This window comes from Phoca vitulina, unplaced genomic scaffold, assembly GCF_004348235.1.
Source record: "Phoca vitulina isolate PV1807 unplaced genomic scaffold, GSC_HSeal_1.0 scaffold47, whole genome shotgun sequence".
NCBI classification, from domain to species: domain Eukaryota; kingdom Metazoa; phylum Chordata; class Mammalia; order Carnivora; family Phocidae; genus Phoca; species Phoca vitulina.
Genome location: NW_022589750.1, coordinates 12,236,136 through 12,253,326, shown reverse-complemented (window position 1 = coordinate 12,253,326; position 17,191 = coordinate 12,236,136). Strand labels below are relative to the sequence as shown.

The following is a 17,191-nucleotide window of genomic DNA, read 5'->3' as shown; positions in this document are numbered from 1 at the left end:
CCCCCCGGGGGGGGGGGGGGCGGGGGGCCGCCCGGGGGGTGCACCGGGGCCCCGAGAGCGGGGGGGGGGGGGGGGGGGGGGGGGGGTTGGAGCCCATCCCGAGGGTTCGGTTTAGCAAGGCGCCAGCCTGGTTTCGCATCGTGGGTCCGTTAAAGCAGAGAAGTACAGGAGCCAAAGATGTGGTGTGAGGACAGAGGACTTTGCAAGTACCTTCCTCGCTGTGGGTTTAGTATCAGATAGCTAGCTGGAACTCTTAGCCTCGTCTTGTCGGCAGATACAAGAACCCCCTCCCCCCGAGCCCACGGGGCCGAAGACACTAACTGGGGTTTCCAAGCACGTGTGTTGCGCACATCACTTAGCATCCAGCTGCATGTGGAAGTGTCAGCCCAGGTGTTCTCTCTTGGTTTTTTTTTTTTTTTTTCTTTGGAAATAGGCACTTTCTTACCCCTCTCCCCTTTTCTCTCTTTTTCCACAATGGTGACTTTCATAAACGTAATGGTAGTAACGTGAATGAATTATTGGATTTATACAGACATTTAGATCGTTTTCCTTTATTCTGGAGAGTGAATCCTGCTTTTTCATTGGTGCTGGTTTTGTTGCTTGGCCCCCTCCCCCCCCCCTTCAGAAGCGTCCGGGTCCTGGTGAAGGCTGGCGGGGGCGGCGGACGAGAGTCAGGCCGAGGCTAGTAAGTGTCTCTGTCCTATTAACCTTTCGAGTAAATGAAGTGTTTCAGTGGCTTCATTGTTCCCTTCCTCCTGTTTTCTTCCTGGCCACCCGGCCCACTCGCTGTTCCGTGGCTGCGTGGCGGCTTGTGGGTCGGAGGGATGCTGGAGCGGCTTCCGCTGGAGCCTCTCGTCGCTGCTCCCTCCGCACTCCGCCGGGTGTAGTTACATGCGGAGCAGGGGCAGGTGGCTCTGCGCGGGAGCTGCTGCGAGAGGGAGGAGGCGCGCGAGGAGAGGGAACAGTTCGCCTTGTTCCTTGTAAGATACCCTGCATGCATCTGTCTGTCCAAACCCAAACTTCGATTGTCTGTTTCTGTGGGGGAGGAAAAGCTGCTTGAATGTCGTTCACGGAACAGGCAGTGCTTGTCCTGGGAGCCCGGTCTGCATCGGAGCTGTGGAATGTTCGTTCCTGCAGAAGAGAACCCTCTGTTTGAGGTGCAGCGCTCTTTCTTTCTTTCTTTTTTTTTTTTCTAAAGAGCCAGGTAGTAAATATTTGAGGCTTTATTGGCCACGTGGTGTCTGCCATAGCTAATACAGAAACAGTTGAGCATGGCTGTGTTCCAGTAAAGCATCTTATGGATGCTGAAATGTGACAGTTTTCACATGTCATGGAATTTTTTTTCCTTCTATTTAAAAATGTGCAAACTATTCTGAGCTGGTAGGCCATGTAGACACAGTGGGCCAGATCTGGCTCATTAGCTAGTCAGGTTAGGAAATGGGTAGGAGCAGCAGAAGTTGAGTAGTTACTGCTCAGTGTGGAACGTGCTAGAATACACAAAACAACAATAGTATGCTGCAGCAGCTTCATACTCGACAAAGTCCTTAGTGATGCAGCTTTTAAAGCACTTGCTCAGTTCAGGCTCAGTGTATTTCGGCATTTTGGGACACACAGGAGTCATCAGAAATACGGGTGGGTGCAGATTTTCAGAAATGGCCCCACGTGCCTGGCTGTGTGTGTGTGTGTGTGTGTGTGTGTGTGTGTGTTGTGAAGATTTCTTTTTGGGAGAGCCGTTGCCTTTTAATCAGGAGCAAATCAAACGAGGAGCTGACTGAAGCAGGCCTGCAGAGTTCTGAGCCGTGAGCTTTGCTGCCTTGTGACCTGGCTTTACTGGATCGTCCTGGGTTTTCTGGCAGGTTCCCTGTGGTCTGGCCTGTCCTGCTTCCCACATCTGTGTCTGCTCATGTTCAGGAGAGCTCAGCTATTCCAAGAGTATGAGGTCTGGGGATAGACAGTGAGGCCACGTTTCTCTTTTCTAGACATGACTTTACATTTTTGTATCCAAATTAATTGTCGTTATTCCCTGTTGGTGGCGTTGCAAGTCGCCACCTGTCTCCGTGCCACTGGGAAGCTCCTGTGACCGCAAGCACCGTGGGCAGTGTTGGCCAGCAGGACATCCTGCCGCCGACGTGGTCGCTGGGATTCACCCTCTTACCCACAGAATACTCCATCCTGGGCCTGGGAATGTTTCTTTCCGCTCCCAGGCCAGCTGTTAAATTCAGGAACATGGCTTTCTTGTTTCCTCGTAACAACCCCCGTATCGGTGTTCAGGTCATTACCAAGGGCGTCTGACACTAACGGGATCATCGGGTGACCCCCACCAGCCTGCACATTTCCACCAGTGGTTTTAAAATAACCTGTGTCTTGGAGATGTTGGCCGTCCTTTGAGCGTGTCACAGGGAAACCGGGCTTTCCGTCTTCAGAGGTGGGCGGTGAGCTCCGAGCAGCGTCCGGCTGGGGGAGTGGGGGGCCCGGCAGGCAGCCCGAGCGGCCAGGCCTCCCCTCCAGGGCGCAGGACCGTCTGAGGCCTCCTTCCTGCGGCAGTGCCCCCAACCCCACAACACATAGCCCCGTGCTCTTGTCCTTTGGCTTGGTGTGTATGCTTTCCCTGGGTCAGATGGCCCTTCTTTTGACGATTCAAGTGACTGTTTCGTTGACTATAATCTTGAAAACAGAAATTGTAAGGAAAAGATTCCAATGATTGTGCTGTGGATTTTATTACCAAGATGTTTACACTTCCCTTTTACCTGTCATTCTGAGAAACTGTTGACCCTTCTCCCTTAATGGCTTGTAGTGTTTCCTATGTCATAATAAAGCTACGTTTTCTTCGGAACACTGGCCGGCTCTCCCCTTACTACTGACAGCAGCCAGAGAGGGCGCCGCGGAGGAGAGGTGGCGCCACAGGACTGTCAGGGTAAGGCTCGGCGCCACAGCAGCCCCGCTGGGCTCAGCGGCCAGAGCTCTCGGATGTGGTTTGGGCCAGTCCAGTGATGGCTCTGGGTGTTGGGAAGTCCGCGCACCCCGCATTTCCTCACTTTCCCTGATTAGCTCACTGCTTCTCGGACCCTCTTTCCCTCCTCTTGTGGGCAGTAGGGTGACGCATCCAGGCTTCAGGACAACCATCCACTCTCAGAGTTTGTCACCATCACAGTCACGTGCAGTATAGGAATCCTTACCAGCGTTTGGTGACGAGACCAGGGGTGTGGTATAACAATACGCATGTGTAGTAAGCTCCCCAAATGAGCAGTGAGCATACATGAATCAGGAGAAAGTGTGCACAGTTAGTACTGCCCTTGATCCTGTAATTGGTCACAGGACTGTAGTTGACATTTGTGACATCCTCCCCGCCTCCCTCCACACTTCCCTTGTCCTCAGAACCTCCCTTAACTGGTTTTTACCTGCTGGACCCAGAGCCTCATTGCCGAAGTGTTCTTTTTTTAGAAACCATTGTCGCAAGGTCCTTTACTTCCCTTACATGGAAACACCGAGAGAGACCAGAGAATCCCTCTGGATCCCAGGCTTAGTCCTCTGTCCCCACTGAGTAGCATTCTCCTCAGATTACCCAGAATCAGTGTTGTGTCCCTCAGGGGGAGCTTATCCCCCCTTAGGGTCCAAGACCGTCAAACCAACAAAGCCCAAATTTTCCAGGCCTGGAATAAAAAGATTCTGTGATTGGGTTGTTGAGTGTAATACTGAGACGTGCCAGCCCCCACTCCCACGCCTCGATCCTCAGACCCATGTATTCTGGCTGTGGGGGAGTCGGCACCAGGTAACGGCCTCTGGCTAATGGCATAAAAGTCATCCTGGAAGACAGAACCCCATTCCTTCCCCATAGCTGAGTCCTCAGGATGCCCAGCTGCTTCCTGGTGGGGGCTGATGTAGTAAGAACAGTTCCTTCCATGGATACAAGCCCATTGCTCGTGAATGTCCTTTGCTGTGATTTGGGTTCTGTGATCAACAGCTATTTGTAGAATGTGACCGTGGATGGTGGTGCTGACAGGCATGGTGGGTGTGTCCATCACTGGAATATGAGTTTATTCGAGTGAAGACCGATCTCTGCCCTCTCCATGATGCAGGAGGCCCAGTGTAGTCCACCTGCCACCGGGTGGCTAGCTGGTCCTCCTAGGAAATGCCATCCTAGGGACTCGGCGTTAGCGTCTGTTAGCTGGTTAGGCACTCAGCGGGTAGTTAGCTTGGTGAGCCTTGGGCAAGGCAGGTCTAAGAGTTGAGCCTGTTCTAGCCCCCACCCCTGTCTTGATGGCCCTTTGGTTCATGGGTCCACCAAGCAAGCATGGTGGCTGGGGAAGGAAGCTGACTACAAATACAAGGGATGCCATTTTGTCTCCCTGATCATTAAGAGCATCGCCATAGGGATTCTCGGGGGGGGCACCCGTGGATGCAGATATCTTCATAGTCGGTGCCCGTTTTGAGAGGTCTGTCCCCAACCAGACCTTGTCACTAATCCTTGAATCCTGTCCCAGATGTTCGACCATCCAACCAAACTGTTGGCAACTCACCACAGATCAACGTAGATCAGTACTTACGGCCCTACCTCATTCCAGACAAGTGGGTAACCAGAGGAGCAGCTCAGAGTTCCACTCAGGCCTGTCCTCCGTCACTACGTAGGTGTCCTCAGTCACTGGTCACAAAAAACACTTGATGCCATGCAGCAGGTGTCCGTTGAAAGAGCCACCTGTTGACACAGTTTACCTTCTGCACGTGCGTACACTCGCTCCTCCACGTGCCATTGCCGCAACATGATGGACGGCGGCTGCACACGGCCAACCTTAAGGCCGAGCGGGTCAGACCACTCTGTTGTGGGACGCTCAGGCTGCATGGTCGGCTCGGCCTGTGATACACGTTCAATCTGCTAAGTCCAAGCAACAAGTAGGAGCTGTTTCTAGAAAGGAGAATGACATCTGTGGAGGAGGACATAGATTGGAGTTGCTCTGAAATCCTGGAGCTCTGTGCTGTTTCTCTCCTATTGGCCCTTGCTAGAGTCTCTGTTAAGCATCCTTGTTTGCCACGGACACTTTGGATCATAGGATCTGAGTGGTAGTGCAGCGTGTGACAGCCCGAGCTTAGGTCCTCCTTGCAACCAGGAGCCGTATGGTGCTTCTGGAGGTGGGTCGAATTAACACACTCAGATGTGGTGTATGCTACTTCCCAAACCCAGCAAGACCTCTCAGGCATTGTGCCTCTTTTTACGTAGTAGGTGGTGTGACTTGCAGCCATTTGTCCTTCACCTTGAAGAGGATATCCTGACAAGCTTCAGATCCCTGAGCCCCCAGAAACTTCATCGAGTTGGGGGCCCGAGCTTCGGGGACTTTATTTCTCCTGCTTTGGTTCACTTGTCTTATTAAAGCCTCTGTAGAATTTACTGCTACCTGCTTACTGCATCGAGTCAGCAAAATGCCATCAATATAGTGGACCAGAGTGATGAATGATGGAATATCAGGAGTCAATATGTATATAGACTTATTATAGCAGAAAGCAGAATTAATGTAGCCCCTGAGATTGGACAGCCCCTGGTCCGCTTTGTAAAGTCGGCCATCATTCCCGCAGATCTGCACACGCCGGACAGGTGAATTACAAGGGGCTGTGATAGGAAGTATCACTGCTGTATCTTTTAATTCTTTGATGGGGGTCTTACTCTTTGAAATCCCCCAGGAGGGGAGCCTGGGTGGCTCAGTGGGTTGAGCTCAGGTCAGGATCCCAGGGTGCTGGGATCGAGTCCTGCATGGGGCTCTTTGCTCAGCAGGGAGTGTGCTTCTTCTGCCCCTCCTCCCTGCTCGTACTCTCTCTCAAATAAATTAAAATTTAAAAAAAAGGGGGGAGGGGGAGGAAGGAAGGTAGGAGAGAAGAGGAGAAGAGGAGGATGAAGAAGATGATAAAATAATCCCCCCAGGAACACGTATTGCTTCTGGTGTACTGTCATGGTAAGGGAGATGAAGTTCTAGGCATTTCCACATGGTCCTTCCAACCACAGTAGCCCTCACCTAGTGGATAAAAAGTCAATGTGGGGATCCTGCCAAGTGCCAGGTATGCCCACTATATATACTTAGGAACTGAGGGAATAACCACAGAATGGATCCAACATACTTCCATTAACAAAATAAGAAATTGTACATACATGTTCTGGGCAGACTCTCAGAGCCGGTGCATGTTGTCCTGTGCTCTCCCCCCTCAGCCACAACACCTGACCATGTGCAGTGAGTCTCCATCAGCCAGAATATCCCGGGTAGAGGGTCACATGGAGGAGAACCTATAGGTGACTGGATACACATGTGAGCAAGAAATAATTTGTTGTTGTTAAAGAAAAGCTATTGTCTTGGGCTGCATCAACAAAAGAATGATATCTAAAAATGGGGGTGGGCCAGATCTAGTCTTCTCATATCCACGGCACTGAACGTAGTGCCTGGTCCACAATATTCATTGCATAAATGACTCTCCTCAGCATGTGACTTCCATAACAAAAGCTCTCCAGCAGAATGTGATGGTGAGCAGAAAGGGGCCAGATCCTGTCCCCAAGGAACTTGCGGGAAGGGAAAGAAGCACTGACAAGTATCTGAGAAATGTGGACAAACACAGGTACAGTGCTCTGGCAATCTTACAGGGCAGTTGGGGGCCTGAGGAAGTGACATTTAGCAAGATAGGGGCCATGGTGGTGTGGGTGGGGTGGCCCTGTTGATTAGAGGATAGCGCTTCAGGCCTGGGGGGCCTGGGGTGCACACCACAGCATCCACCACACTCAGTGACTTCTCTGACACCTGGGACTCTCAGATTCATGCATTAGTACCGGCTCAAGGTCCCAACCTGCAACGGACACGATGACAGTGTAATTCAGAGCAAACCTGAAGCCCCAACCTGAACCAATCTCCCGGGCCTGCCCCAGATCCCCAGCTCCCTGTCTGCACACATAACTCTGCCAGTGAGGGAGGCATACGCCACCTTTTTCCTGGGGAGAAATGTATCCACTTGAAATCTTAACGCACTTTATCCCAACTTGGGAGCTCATGTACATTTGAGACACTCTTAATGCAACAAATTTGTGAAGACTAATAACAGACCGATCAAGAGCTCCATGAGCCCCCCTCCATTCTTTCTCGGTCGGTGGATTGGTCTGCTCCGGCAGAGAGCAGTTTCATGGAGCAGGAGAGTCTCTTTTCAAGGGACAAGAGATGAGCATTCTAGTTGGGGCTCGGTGCTCCCTGGCGGTGCTCCTGGGACTGGTGATTCTCTTGAGCACCCCTGGCCTCTTGTCTCTAAGATGAGAAGGGACAGAGCTTAAAAGGTCGGGAAACTCCATCCCAACCCTGATGTTTGCTAAGTCTAAAGAATTTTTTCTCCCTGCTTCTCCTGATGGTGATAGCAATCAGTCATGAAGGGATGTCAATGCCAGCCGCTAGGAGGGGGAGACGGAATGTAAATAGGTGGCATTTTTGTAGAATGTTCAAACTAGAAAAGACTTCAGCAGTGTTCTCGTTGGGCTCCTGAATTATTCATTTGGCAACTATTTGACACCCTGAATCGTGCAGGACTTATACTGTTCTGGGCACAAGGGAGCGAGAGACCTGTTCTCACGGAGGGGACACACATACGGCAGACTGTGGTAAGCACTATGTAGCTGAGAGAGGCTGGGAGCCAGAGCGTGACAGCAGGGGCCACGCTGTTCACCCAGGTGGTCAAATGGCTCTCCAGTGAGACCACCTCCGAGCAGAGACCTGAATGAAGTAAGACAGTGAGCACCGGCTGTCAGAGGTAGAACATTCCAGGTAAAAGGAACAGCGTGTCCTTGAAGATGGGGAAATTGAGGCTCAGAGGGACACCTTAGCGAGCTCCCTTCGGTCTGCTGTTGGGTCCAGCCCACGCTGGTTGTTTCCCATTGATTCAAAAAGCCGAGTCTCGCTGGGTATTTACCCCAAAGATACAAATGTAGTGATCCAAAGGGGTACGTGCACCCCAATATTTATAGCAGCAATGTCCACAAGAGCCAAACTATGGAGACTATAGACTCAGAACCAAACTGAGGGTTCTAGAGGGGAGGCGGGTGGGGGGATGGGTTAGCCCAGTGATGGGTATTAAGGAGGGCACGTTCTGCATGGAGCAGCCGCGGCCTGCTTCTCCCGAGGAGCCAGTGGAAAAATTCCTCCTGGTCTGCAGCCAGAACTTTTTGGGCTTTCCACACCAACGGGTTCATGTGGTTTCTCTGCCCTGTCAGGTGCATGACAGTGCATGCTAAAATGGCAGTTCCAGCTTCTCTAGTATTTTAAATTGTAAGTTTAACCTTCTCTGTGGTATATAGTCCAGTGATTAAGAGACAGGATAGTGAGCCGGACTGCCTGAGCATGAATCCTGGTTCTGGGTACCTCTGGGTAAGTTACTTAAACTCCTTAGTCTCCTCTATAAAATGTGGACACTAAGAGTATCCCCTCATAGGATGATTATAAGGGGGGAAAAATTGAGTTAATATATGGAAAGTGCTTAGGAAAATGCTTGGCATGGAGTAAGAATTATATAAATATTTTTTTAAAACCCCGAATCTGAGAGCCAAGCTTGGGGCTCTCTGGGATCTGTGGTGTGTCTTCTGACTCAAAGCCTGTACGTCCATTTCCTAGGATATGTTTGGGGGTTTTCCTTTGATTAGTCTATAAATGAGAGAGTGAACAAAAATTAGGAAGAAGAAACCAGGTATTTTGCTAAGCAGATGTGGGACCTGTCCCTGGCCTGTTGGAAAGAGACCGAATGTCAGGCTGGGTGACCTGTTCCGTTATAGGACCAGACCAGTTGGTTCTCCACCTGGAACCATCTGGGAGCCTAGAAAGCCTCCTGATGCTTGCCCCCCCCCCCCCCATCTTGAGAATCTGATTTAATTGGTCTGAGGTGTGACACAGGCATTGGGATTTTTTTTTACAGATTTTTCCCGCAGGGATTCTCGTGTTCAGCTACGGCTGAGAACAGCTAGGCAGATAGGCTGAGTAAAGAGCCAGAGAAACACAGCTGGAGAGAATCTCTCCTTTGTTCCAAAAAATAATTTGGGCAAGTTTCCAAAATCATATCTGTGAGATTTTTGAAATTTTAAGAAATCAGGGAGAAGGGAAATTGTGGGAGGGAAGGGCTTCTGAGAAGGTGGCATTTGAGCTGAGGTTTGCACGATAGGAGCACCCCCTCGAACCCAGGGGGAAGATGGAGGGAAGAGCATTCCTGGTAGAGGGAACAGCAATGGCAAAGGCCTCAGGGCAGGAGGATGCTGGTGAGAGGGGCTGGAGGGTGGTGGGTGACCTGGAGTGTGATATAGGCTGACTTTGGGAGGAGGCTCAGAGGCCCTTGGAAGAGGTTGACATTTTATTCTGTGTTGAGAACCCACTGGAGGGTTTTAAACAGTGAAAAGACATGATGTAATTGATATTTTTATAAGATCACCTTGGCTTCTGGGGCCGCCTAGGAAGGAGAAAGCCAGAGAGAAGACCACTCCTTCCCAAGTGATCAGAAAGCTGGATAATCCACAAAACTGTACCTTCCCTGAGCCTATCTGTGAGCTGAAGTTGAAGGGCAACCCACTGGCCTGAAGTCTAAGGAAGGCAGGTGCCCCCAAGGAGAGAGGGGACATGAGCAGGGCCACCTGTGGCCAAGCGCAGGGAAGAAGGCAGAGCCACCATGCACATGGGCAAGAGGTCCTCCAGTGCTTTAAAGGATTGCTGAAGGCTGAGCGTGGTTTGGCACAAGAGCACAGAACTTCTGGGAACGTCGAACAAGGGGAGTTGACACCCACTTGCAGGTTCTTCTCCACAGACTTCCACTGGATCTTATAAAACATGTCAGTCACAGAGTGGAGACCACAGGAAGCCTCAGAGGTGCCGGCCTGGGGCCCCAGCTGCTGGAAGTATTCACAGCCCCACCCAGACTCTTCTTCCCTAACAGACCAAAGCTGGGCAAAGGGCAGCAAACTCAGGATTCAGGTGATAAACCCCAGGAAAATACCGTCTAGTCCATCTGGGGGCAGGACACCGTCCCGGGCCTGATCCGTAAGAGAGGTTCCGTTCCTGGGGTGGGGGGAGGGAAGGATCACTGGAAAAGGCTTATGCCCTCTGCCCAGGAACATGGCCTGCCAGACACTGATACAGGATGGCAGACAGCTCCCCCCACCCCTCTGCTTGGCAAGCACCAAGTAACATCGCCTACCACGGACGGAAGGCAAAGAATGGAGAAAGACCCTCTTTAGGCAGAGGCACGCAGGGACGGAGGGCACAGTGGGAATATTACAAACCCTGCCACCCCCTGCCACCAAGAACATGGTGACCCCAGGGGCATTTGAAGCCAGCAAGGCACGAGAGGTGAGCATACAACAACTAGACGGAAACTCAGCTCCGCTCACAGCTTGGTCGGCTCGACCCCTCACACTGACTGCCTGGCAGGAGAGCCGGCGTACCTGTCCCCCCCACACCCTCCTTCCTTCAGCCTGCCTACTGTCCCACGCGGCTCTGGCATTCGTTAAAAAGATTACCACACACACGCGCGAGCAAGTAAAAACAACCCATTGCCAACAGACAAATCACTCCACAGAGCCAGAGTCAGAGGTGGTCTGGGTGTTGAAACTATTAGGCAGGAATTTTTAAATAATTAAGATTCAGATGTTGAATTCTCTCATGGAAACTGTGGGATACATGCCTGAATAGAAGGGGGGGGGCTTCAGCAGAGAGATGGAAACTATGAGAGTCAAATGGAAACTCTGGAAGAAAAGCCCATGTAATTGAGATGAAGGCCCATCAGTAAGCTCAGCACAGCTGAGGAGTGAAGCAGTGAACTTGAAGGTCAATAGAAATTACCCAGACTGAACCACAAAGAGAAAAAAAGAATGGGGGGAAAAACCCCAATAAAATAATAGGGCACCCGAGCTGTGGGATGATAGCAAACAGTTGGAAGAGATAATGAATGGCATGTATATATATATATTTAATAATGAAAGACACCAAGCTACAGATCAAAAAAATCTCGGAGAACCCCAAGCAGGCTAAGTAAAAAACAAACCTAACCCAGGGCACCGGGTGGCTCAGTTGGTTAAACGTCCAGCTCTTGTTTTTAGCTCATGTCATGATCTCAGGGTCGTGACATCGAGCCCCGTGACAGGCTCCATGCTGGGCGTGGAGCCTGCTTAGGGTGCTCTCTCTTCCTTTCCCTCTGCCCCTCCTCCCCTGCTCATGTGTGCTCTCTCTCTCTCTCTCAAAAAAACAAAAAAACCCTAACTCAAACAAAAAGTCCTAGATAGAACATATTCTAACTGCTAAAACGATAAGAAGGGCACCTGGGTGGCTCAGTTGGTTAAGCGACTGCCTTTGGCTCAGGTCATGATCCCGGAGTCCTGGGATCAAGTCCCACATCGGGCTCCCCCTGCTGGGGCTCTCTCTCTCTCTCTGTCAAATAAATAAATAAAATCTTTAGAATAAATAAAAAGGTAAGAAAAGGAGAAGGAAATGAGGGCACAGATTATAAAGGAACAAAGAGAGGAATCAGAGTAGATGTCAGAAACTATGCAAACCACGGATAATAGAATAATGTCTTTAAAATGCTGAAAGACCTGGCAACCCCAGTCTATACCCAGGAACAAAAACATCTTTCACAAACGCAAGAGAAATAAAGACTTTTCCAAACAAATAAAAATGGAGAGGATTCATGTCCTGCAAGGACAAGGAATAAAGGAAGTTCTTCAGACAGAAGGAACATGTTCCCAGACACTTGGCTCTACACCAAACAGTGAGGATTTCCAGAAATTAAGGTAAACATAAAAGGCATTGTTTTTCTTATTTTTAATTGCTCTGAAAGGTACTGAACTTCTAAAGCAAAAATAGTAGTGATGTATAGAGAGTTGATAGAACATGTAAGGAAAATGCGTGAGAACGGCAGCACAGAAGCTGGGGGGCATTGAGAGTATACTGTTGTAAGAGTCTTATGCTCTATGCAAAGTGGTATATTATTATTGGAGGGTTGACTGTGATGAACTAAAGACGTACCATTAAAAAGATTTTAAGAGGCATAGGGCGCCTGGGTGGCTCAGTCGGTTGAGCGTCTGCCTTTGGCTCAGGTCATGATCCCGGGGTCCTGGGATTGAGTCCTGCATGGGGCTCCCTGCTGTGCAGGGAGTCCGTTTCTCCCTCTGCCTCTGACCCTCCCCACTCGTTCTCTCAGTCTCTCTCTCAAATAAATAAATACAATCTTTAAAAAAATTTAAGAGGCATAAATGAAAAGATCAGGTTTCAGAGAAACAAAGAGTAGAATGGTGGTTAGCAGGGTGGAGGGGTGGAGGCGGGGAACGGGGTGGGGGAGAGATGCTGGTCAAGGGGCACAAACTTCCTGTTATAAGATAAACAAGTTCTGAGGACCTAATGTACCACATGGCAAACAGGGCAATAATACTGTATTATCTACTTCAAAGTTGCCAAGAGAGTAGATCTTCGATGTTCTCACCACCAAAAAGGCACGGTAATTCTGTGATGGGATGGAATGGTTCGCTAATGCTATGAGGTCATCGTTTTGCAATATGTAAATGTATCAAATCATCACATTTTACATCGTACACTCACACAATGTTATATGTCAACTATATCTCAATAGAGCTTAAAAGAAAAAAAAGATCGGTGTTGCCACGAATAGGGAAAGGGCTGGGTTGGCAAGGTACGGCCCGCGGTTCAAATCTGGCCCGCTACCTGTTTCTGGAAGCCATTTTATGGAGCACAGCCTTCCCTGCTGGCTACTGTGGTGGGGACCGGGTAACTGTCTGGCCAAAATGGTCCACAAAGCCCAAGATACTGACCCTCTGATCCTTTCCAGCAGAGCTGGCTGAGCCCCGGGCTAGGGGACAGGGTGGGGACAGATCGGCCAGGGGGCGCTGCGCACTCACCCGCGGGAGCCCTGGCAGGAGCCTGGCTCCGGGGCTGTGACGAGTGACAGGAATCAGAATATATGTTGGAGATACAACCAACAGAATTTTATCCGGAGCACGGATAAAATGGACAGTATTTAGAGTTTCTCATTTACGATCTACCAAAGGGATCCGTGTCTTAAAACACACACCCACACCCACACCCATACCCACACACACAACAAAGAACAATTGAAAAACTGACAAAAACCAAGATTATTTTTGTCTGATGGCTGCCAGGGTCGGGCGCTCAGCACCCTGCATTTTCCGCAGACCCGACTCCCCTAGCACTACCAGAAACATCCCCCAGAGTTCCCCGGGCTCGGATGGGCAGAGCTGGAACACTGCAGAAGAAATAGAAACCCGCACACCCTCCAGGCGAGCCTTCCCGTCTAAGCGGCACCCTGGCGGCTCCCAGATGTGCCCTTACCCTGTCAGCGTGCGGGACATCCACCCCAGTTACAGGCCTTTAGTGTCAATCCTGTCATCGGATAAGCTACTCGCATGGGCTTGGTGGCAGGAAACACTGCTGCCTGGGTGTTGCCATTTGCCATGTGGGGCTGACTGAGCGACAGATCGGACATGAGTCTTCAGCAGACACACTTTAGAAGCCCCAAATTCCCGTGTGAAGCCCTAACCCTCAGCTCCCTGGAATGTGACCTTGTTTGGACATGGAGTCTTTACAGAGGTGATTTGAGTTAAATGAGGCACGGGGGGCAGCCCTGATCCAATAGGACTGGTGTCCTTATCTAAAGGACATAATTAGGCCCCAGACTCAGAGGGAGAGAAGACGCAGGCCAGGCCGAGCCGAGCGGCCTGGAGCAGATCGATCCTCACGGCCCTCAGAAGGAGGCAGCTGCTCGCGCCTTGACTTCAGAGGGCACACCTTGAGAAGCAGGGGACAGTGACTTTCTGTCCTTTAAACCACCCTGTGTGTACTACTTTGTTACAGCAACCCCAGGAAAGCGAGACAGCCTGTTAGCCCGTGGAGGGTGGACAGATGATGCATCAGGCATCCCGTCTACACCTCCCAAAGTGTGTTGTGTGAACCTCTGGTATATGTCGCTGTGCAAGGTAATCTTGCATGGCACAGGATGACATCATTTTATTTCACTTACTCATGTATTTATCCTACTGTGTAAATGCTTCTAAGAATCATTATGCATTTTAAGTGCGACTAAAATATGGATTTCGATGCCACTAACAATAGAAATATCAAATAAAATGTGTGGATGCTCAGATATTACTGCTTAGTGTTACCACTCACAAAATTTAGCGTGCGCTTAGAGTAGGGCTAGAAGGAAAGGGGATTAATACAAAGAAGAATCTTAAGCCACTCACAGTGCAGGTTGGTGGCTAGATAGGACCAAAGGTGTGTGCAAAGAGCCTCGGGCTTTCAGAGCGGCTGGGTGCCCTGGGCTCAGCCTGCCCCTTCCTGTCCACGCCATGCCCCACCACACACACACACACACACACACACACACACACACAAACACACATGTGCGCACACACGCACGCGCAGAATTGCACTATGCTTCCCCGTGCGGCACCATGCCTAAGGAGGCTCGGTGGAGAAATTGTTTTGTCAAAGAAATGCAGGTGAGCCCAGCCCTCCTGGAGGACCCCCACTGGTGTCCCCCCACTCTGGCTGTCCCTCTTAAATGAAAGCGGGCCGCAGGGCCCCCGCTGTGTACCGCTGCTTCCCACCACGCACAGGTCAACAAGCTCAGTGGGTCCAGAGCCTGGTGGGGCGGTCAACTTGCAGGTCCTCGGAAAGCCAGCAGCTGCCTCGTGGTGGAGCCTCGAGCCCAGGGAGGCAGCGGGACAGGTGGGATGTCCAGAGGCATCACAGGGGAGACGCGACCAAAACCAGGGATAGGGAGGAGTGGGCAGCCGGGGAAGGTTTTATTTCTAAAGAAGGGCTCTTGGGGGCTGCGTCCAGCAGGCGTGATGACTTCACTGCAGGTGTGTAGGTGACCGTGACCTGCAGTGGGGACGTGGCAGAAAGACGTGACCGGCCTCCTTCCCCAGCACCTCTTTCCCTCCCTCCCTCCCCACCTCTCTTCCACCCTCCCCACTCTCCCTCCCTCTCCACCTCACTCCCTCCCTCCCACCCTTCCCACCTCTCCCCCTCCCTCTCCACCTCTCCACCCCCTATCCTTCTCCCCGTCTCACCCTTCCCCCAGGTCACGCGGCGGGGCCTCCCTCCTCGGCGGGCGCGCACAGGACCTCAAGGCCACCGTCGGGGGTGCGGGCGCAGGGCTGTGCGGTCGCAGTCGGGCCGAGGCGCCCCCACCTCCCCGAGGGCGCGGCGTCGGGGGTCCCGGGCGCACGCGCGCTCTCCTGGGTGGGCTGCCTGCGCTCCGGGAAGCAGAAGCTGCACGTCTCCACCGGCTCTGGCAGCGTGCCCGCGGCGCTTCCAGCTTCCATGCAGTGATCTGCGGGAAGGGGAGAGGGCGACGGCGTTGGCCTTGGCCCCGACCCCTCCTCAACCGCCCTGCACCGAGGGGACAGGCGGCCAGGTTGTCGGGTTCCCGCAGACGGTGAACTGCCCTGCCCGCCCGCGCCCCACGGGCAGCGCCCCCTCCTGGCGCCTCCCTTGTGCTAGGGAGCCTGCCTAGGAGCAGGCCTTCACACCTTGGCTGACCCCCCCCCCCCCGCAGCCCCCAGGGGGACCGCCTCCTCCAGGTTTCAGCCCTGGAAGCCCTGCGCCCCTGCCAAGCCCCTGGCCATCGCCCTACACGCAGCCTCGACAGGTGCTCCACCTCTGGTCCTGATGTTGAACCTCATTTCACCAAGACGGAAACAGTACCGCAGGGATGTGGCCCCCCCCCCCCCCGCTCCAGATAGGGCTGGCAATATGCTGTCCCTTTGGCAGCAGGACCAGTGCTGGGACAGGGGGATGGCCCGCAGCTTGTCCCGCAAGCCGTGGGAGTATGAGGGCCCGTTTCTCGCTCACCCTTGGAAGCCTTGGCCTGGGTCCCACATGGTGCTGCTGAGGGCTGGCAGGAGAATTGGTCCCCTCTCCTCTTGAGGAAGCAGGCCACGGCCAGGAGGAAGCAGCAGATGATTGCGCAGAGACAGAGGCCCAGTGTGCTGTAGACCAGGGCCAACTGGTCGGCACTCAGCTTCAGCCCTGGGGATGCCCCAAAACAGACGTGAGGCCCTGAGATCCGGAGGGGCCCTTCACTGTCCAGGGCCCTTCTCTGAAGCGTACCCTCCTCTTTCTTTTCCCTCATTGGGCCCAAGCAAGCCACGTGGCCATACCCATGCCCCCTGGGAGGGTGGAGCCCCCAGTCCCAGTGTACTGTCGAGCCAAGATGGTTCCCTTCCTCACCCTGAGGCTTGGCTGGTGTGGACTCTTCTTTGGACTTTGGAGGAAATCAGCCCCCTCTACCCCAGGCTGGTAGCAACGTCTCCCAAGAGCTCAGCGCTGGACACCTCTGGAGCTGGCCCTTGTTGCCGTCTGCTCTTGTCATAGGACGTAGGTTGGGACAGTACCAGAGGTGGATGGATGAATGAACAGACAGAAATCTTGGGAAGCTGTCTCTGTCCTGACCTGGGCCTTCCTTCAAGAGGGGGCCTTCCTGGGGAAGCATCCTTGGAGAGTGAGACGGCTCCAGTTGCTACTGAGTCTGGGAGAGCAAAGCAGGAGGGCCCTGGGGAACGGGAGTGCTGTTCACTCCACTTCTCAGGGCCTCGAGCTTCTGGTTTGGATGCGAGAGGAAGACTCAGCCCTGAGCCAAAGCCCTCCCCTTGACATTTTTCCTGGCCCCTAGAATCGGGGCACCCCCCCTAGGCTCCAGGTGGAAGGACAGAGGGGCCAGAGTTAATCCGCACATGCAATATACTGATGATGTGGACCACCCACGGAGCCTGTGTACGTGCACGCACTTTGGGGAGCATCTCCCATAATTCCCCTGCTCCTGTGAAGGCGGATTGACTACCCCGCCTTTAGATATTGAGGTGGAACTCATACGCCGTCACATTCCTCATTCTAAAGTGTGCAACTCAGTGGGTTTGCGTATATTCACAAGGTTGTGCAAACGTCACCGCCACCTGATTGGAAGACATTTCCATCACCCGTGTACTCACTAACAGTCACTCCGCATGTCCCCCCCCAGCCCCTAGCACCACTCCACTGATCCCCCTCTGTCTCTGTGGGTGGGCCTATTGGGGACCTTCCCTGTGAATGCGGTCATAGAGTATGTGGCCCTTTGCGTCTGGCTTCTTTCGCTGAGCGTGATTTCAAGGCTGATCCACACTGTCCTGCGG

The 17,191-nt window shown here is 52.4% G+C and overlaps 1 protein-coding gene across 1 annotated transcript in view; it reads right to left on the bottom strand.

Moving 5' to 3' along the window:
• Positions 1 to 14,811: 14,811 nt before the first annotated feature.
• TNFRSF13B (TNF receptor superfamily member 13B) overlaps positions 14,812 to 17,191 on the bottom strand; it is a 32,048-nt gene continuing 29,668 nt past the window's right edge. Inside the window, exons 4-6 of the mRNA XM_032432157.1 lie at positions 15,876 to 16,052; positions 15,092 to 15,354; positions 14,812 to 14,900 (exon numbers count right to left, since the gene is read on the bottom strand). Of these exons, the coding sequence (XP_032288048.1) occupies positions 15,104 to 15,354; positions 15,876 to 16,052 (428 nt within the window). The 3' untranslated portion in view covers positions 14,812 to 14,900; positions 15,092 to 15,103. The remainder of the gene's footprint in view (positions 14,901 to 15,091; positions 15,355 to 15,875; positions 16,053 to 17,191) is intronic.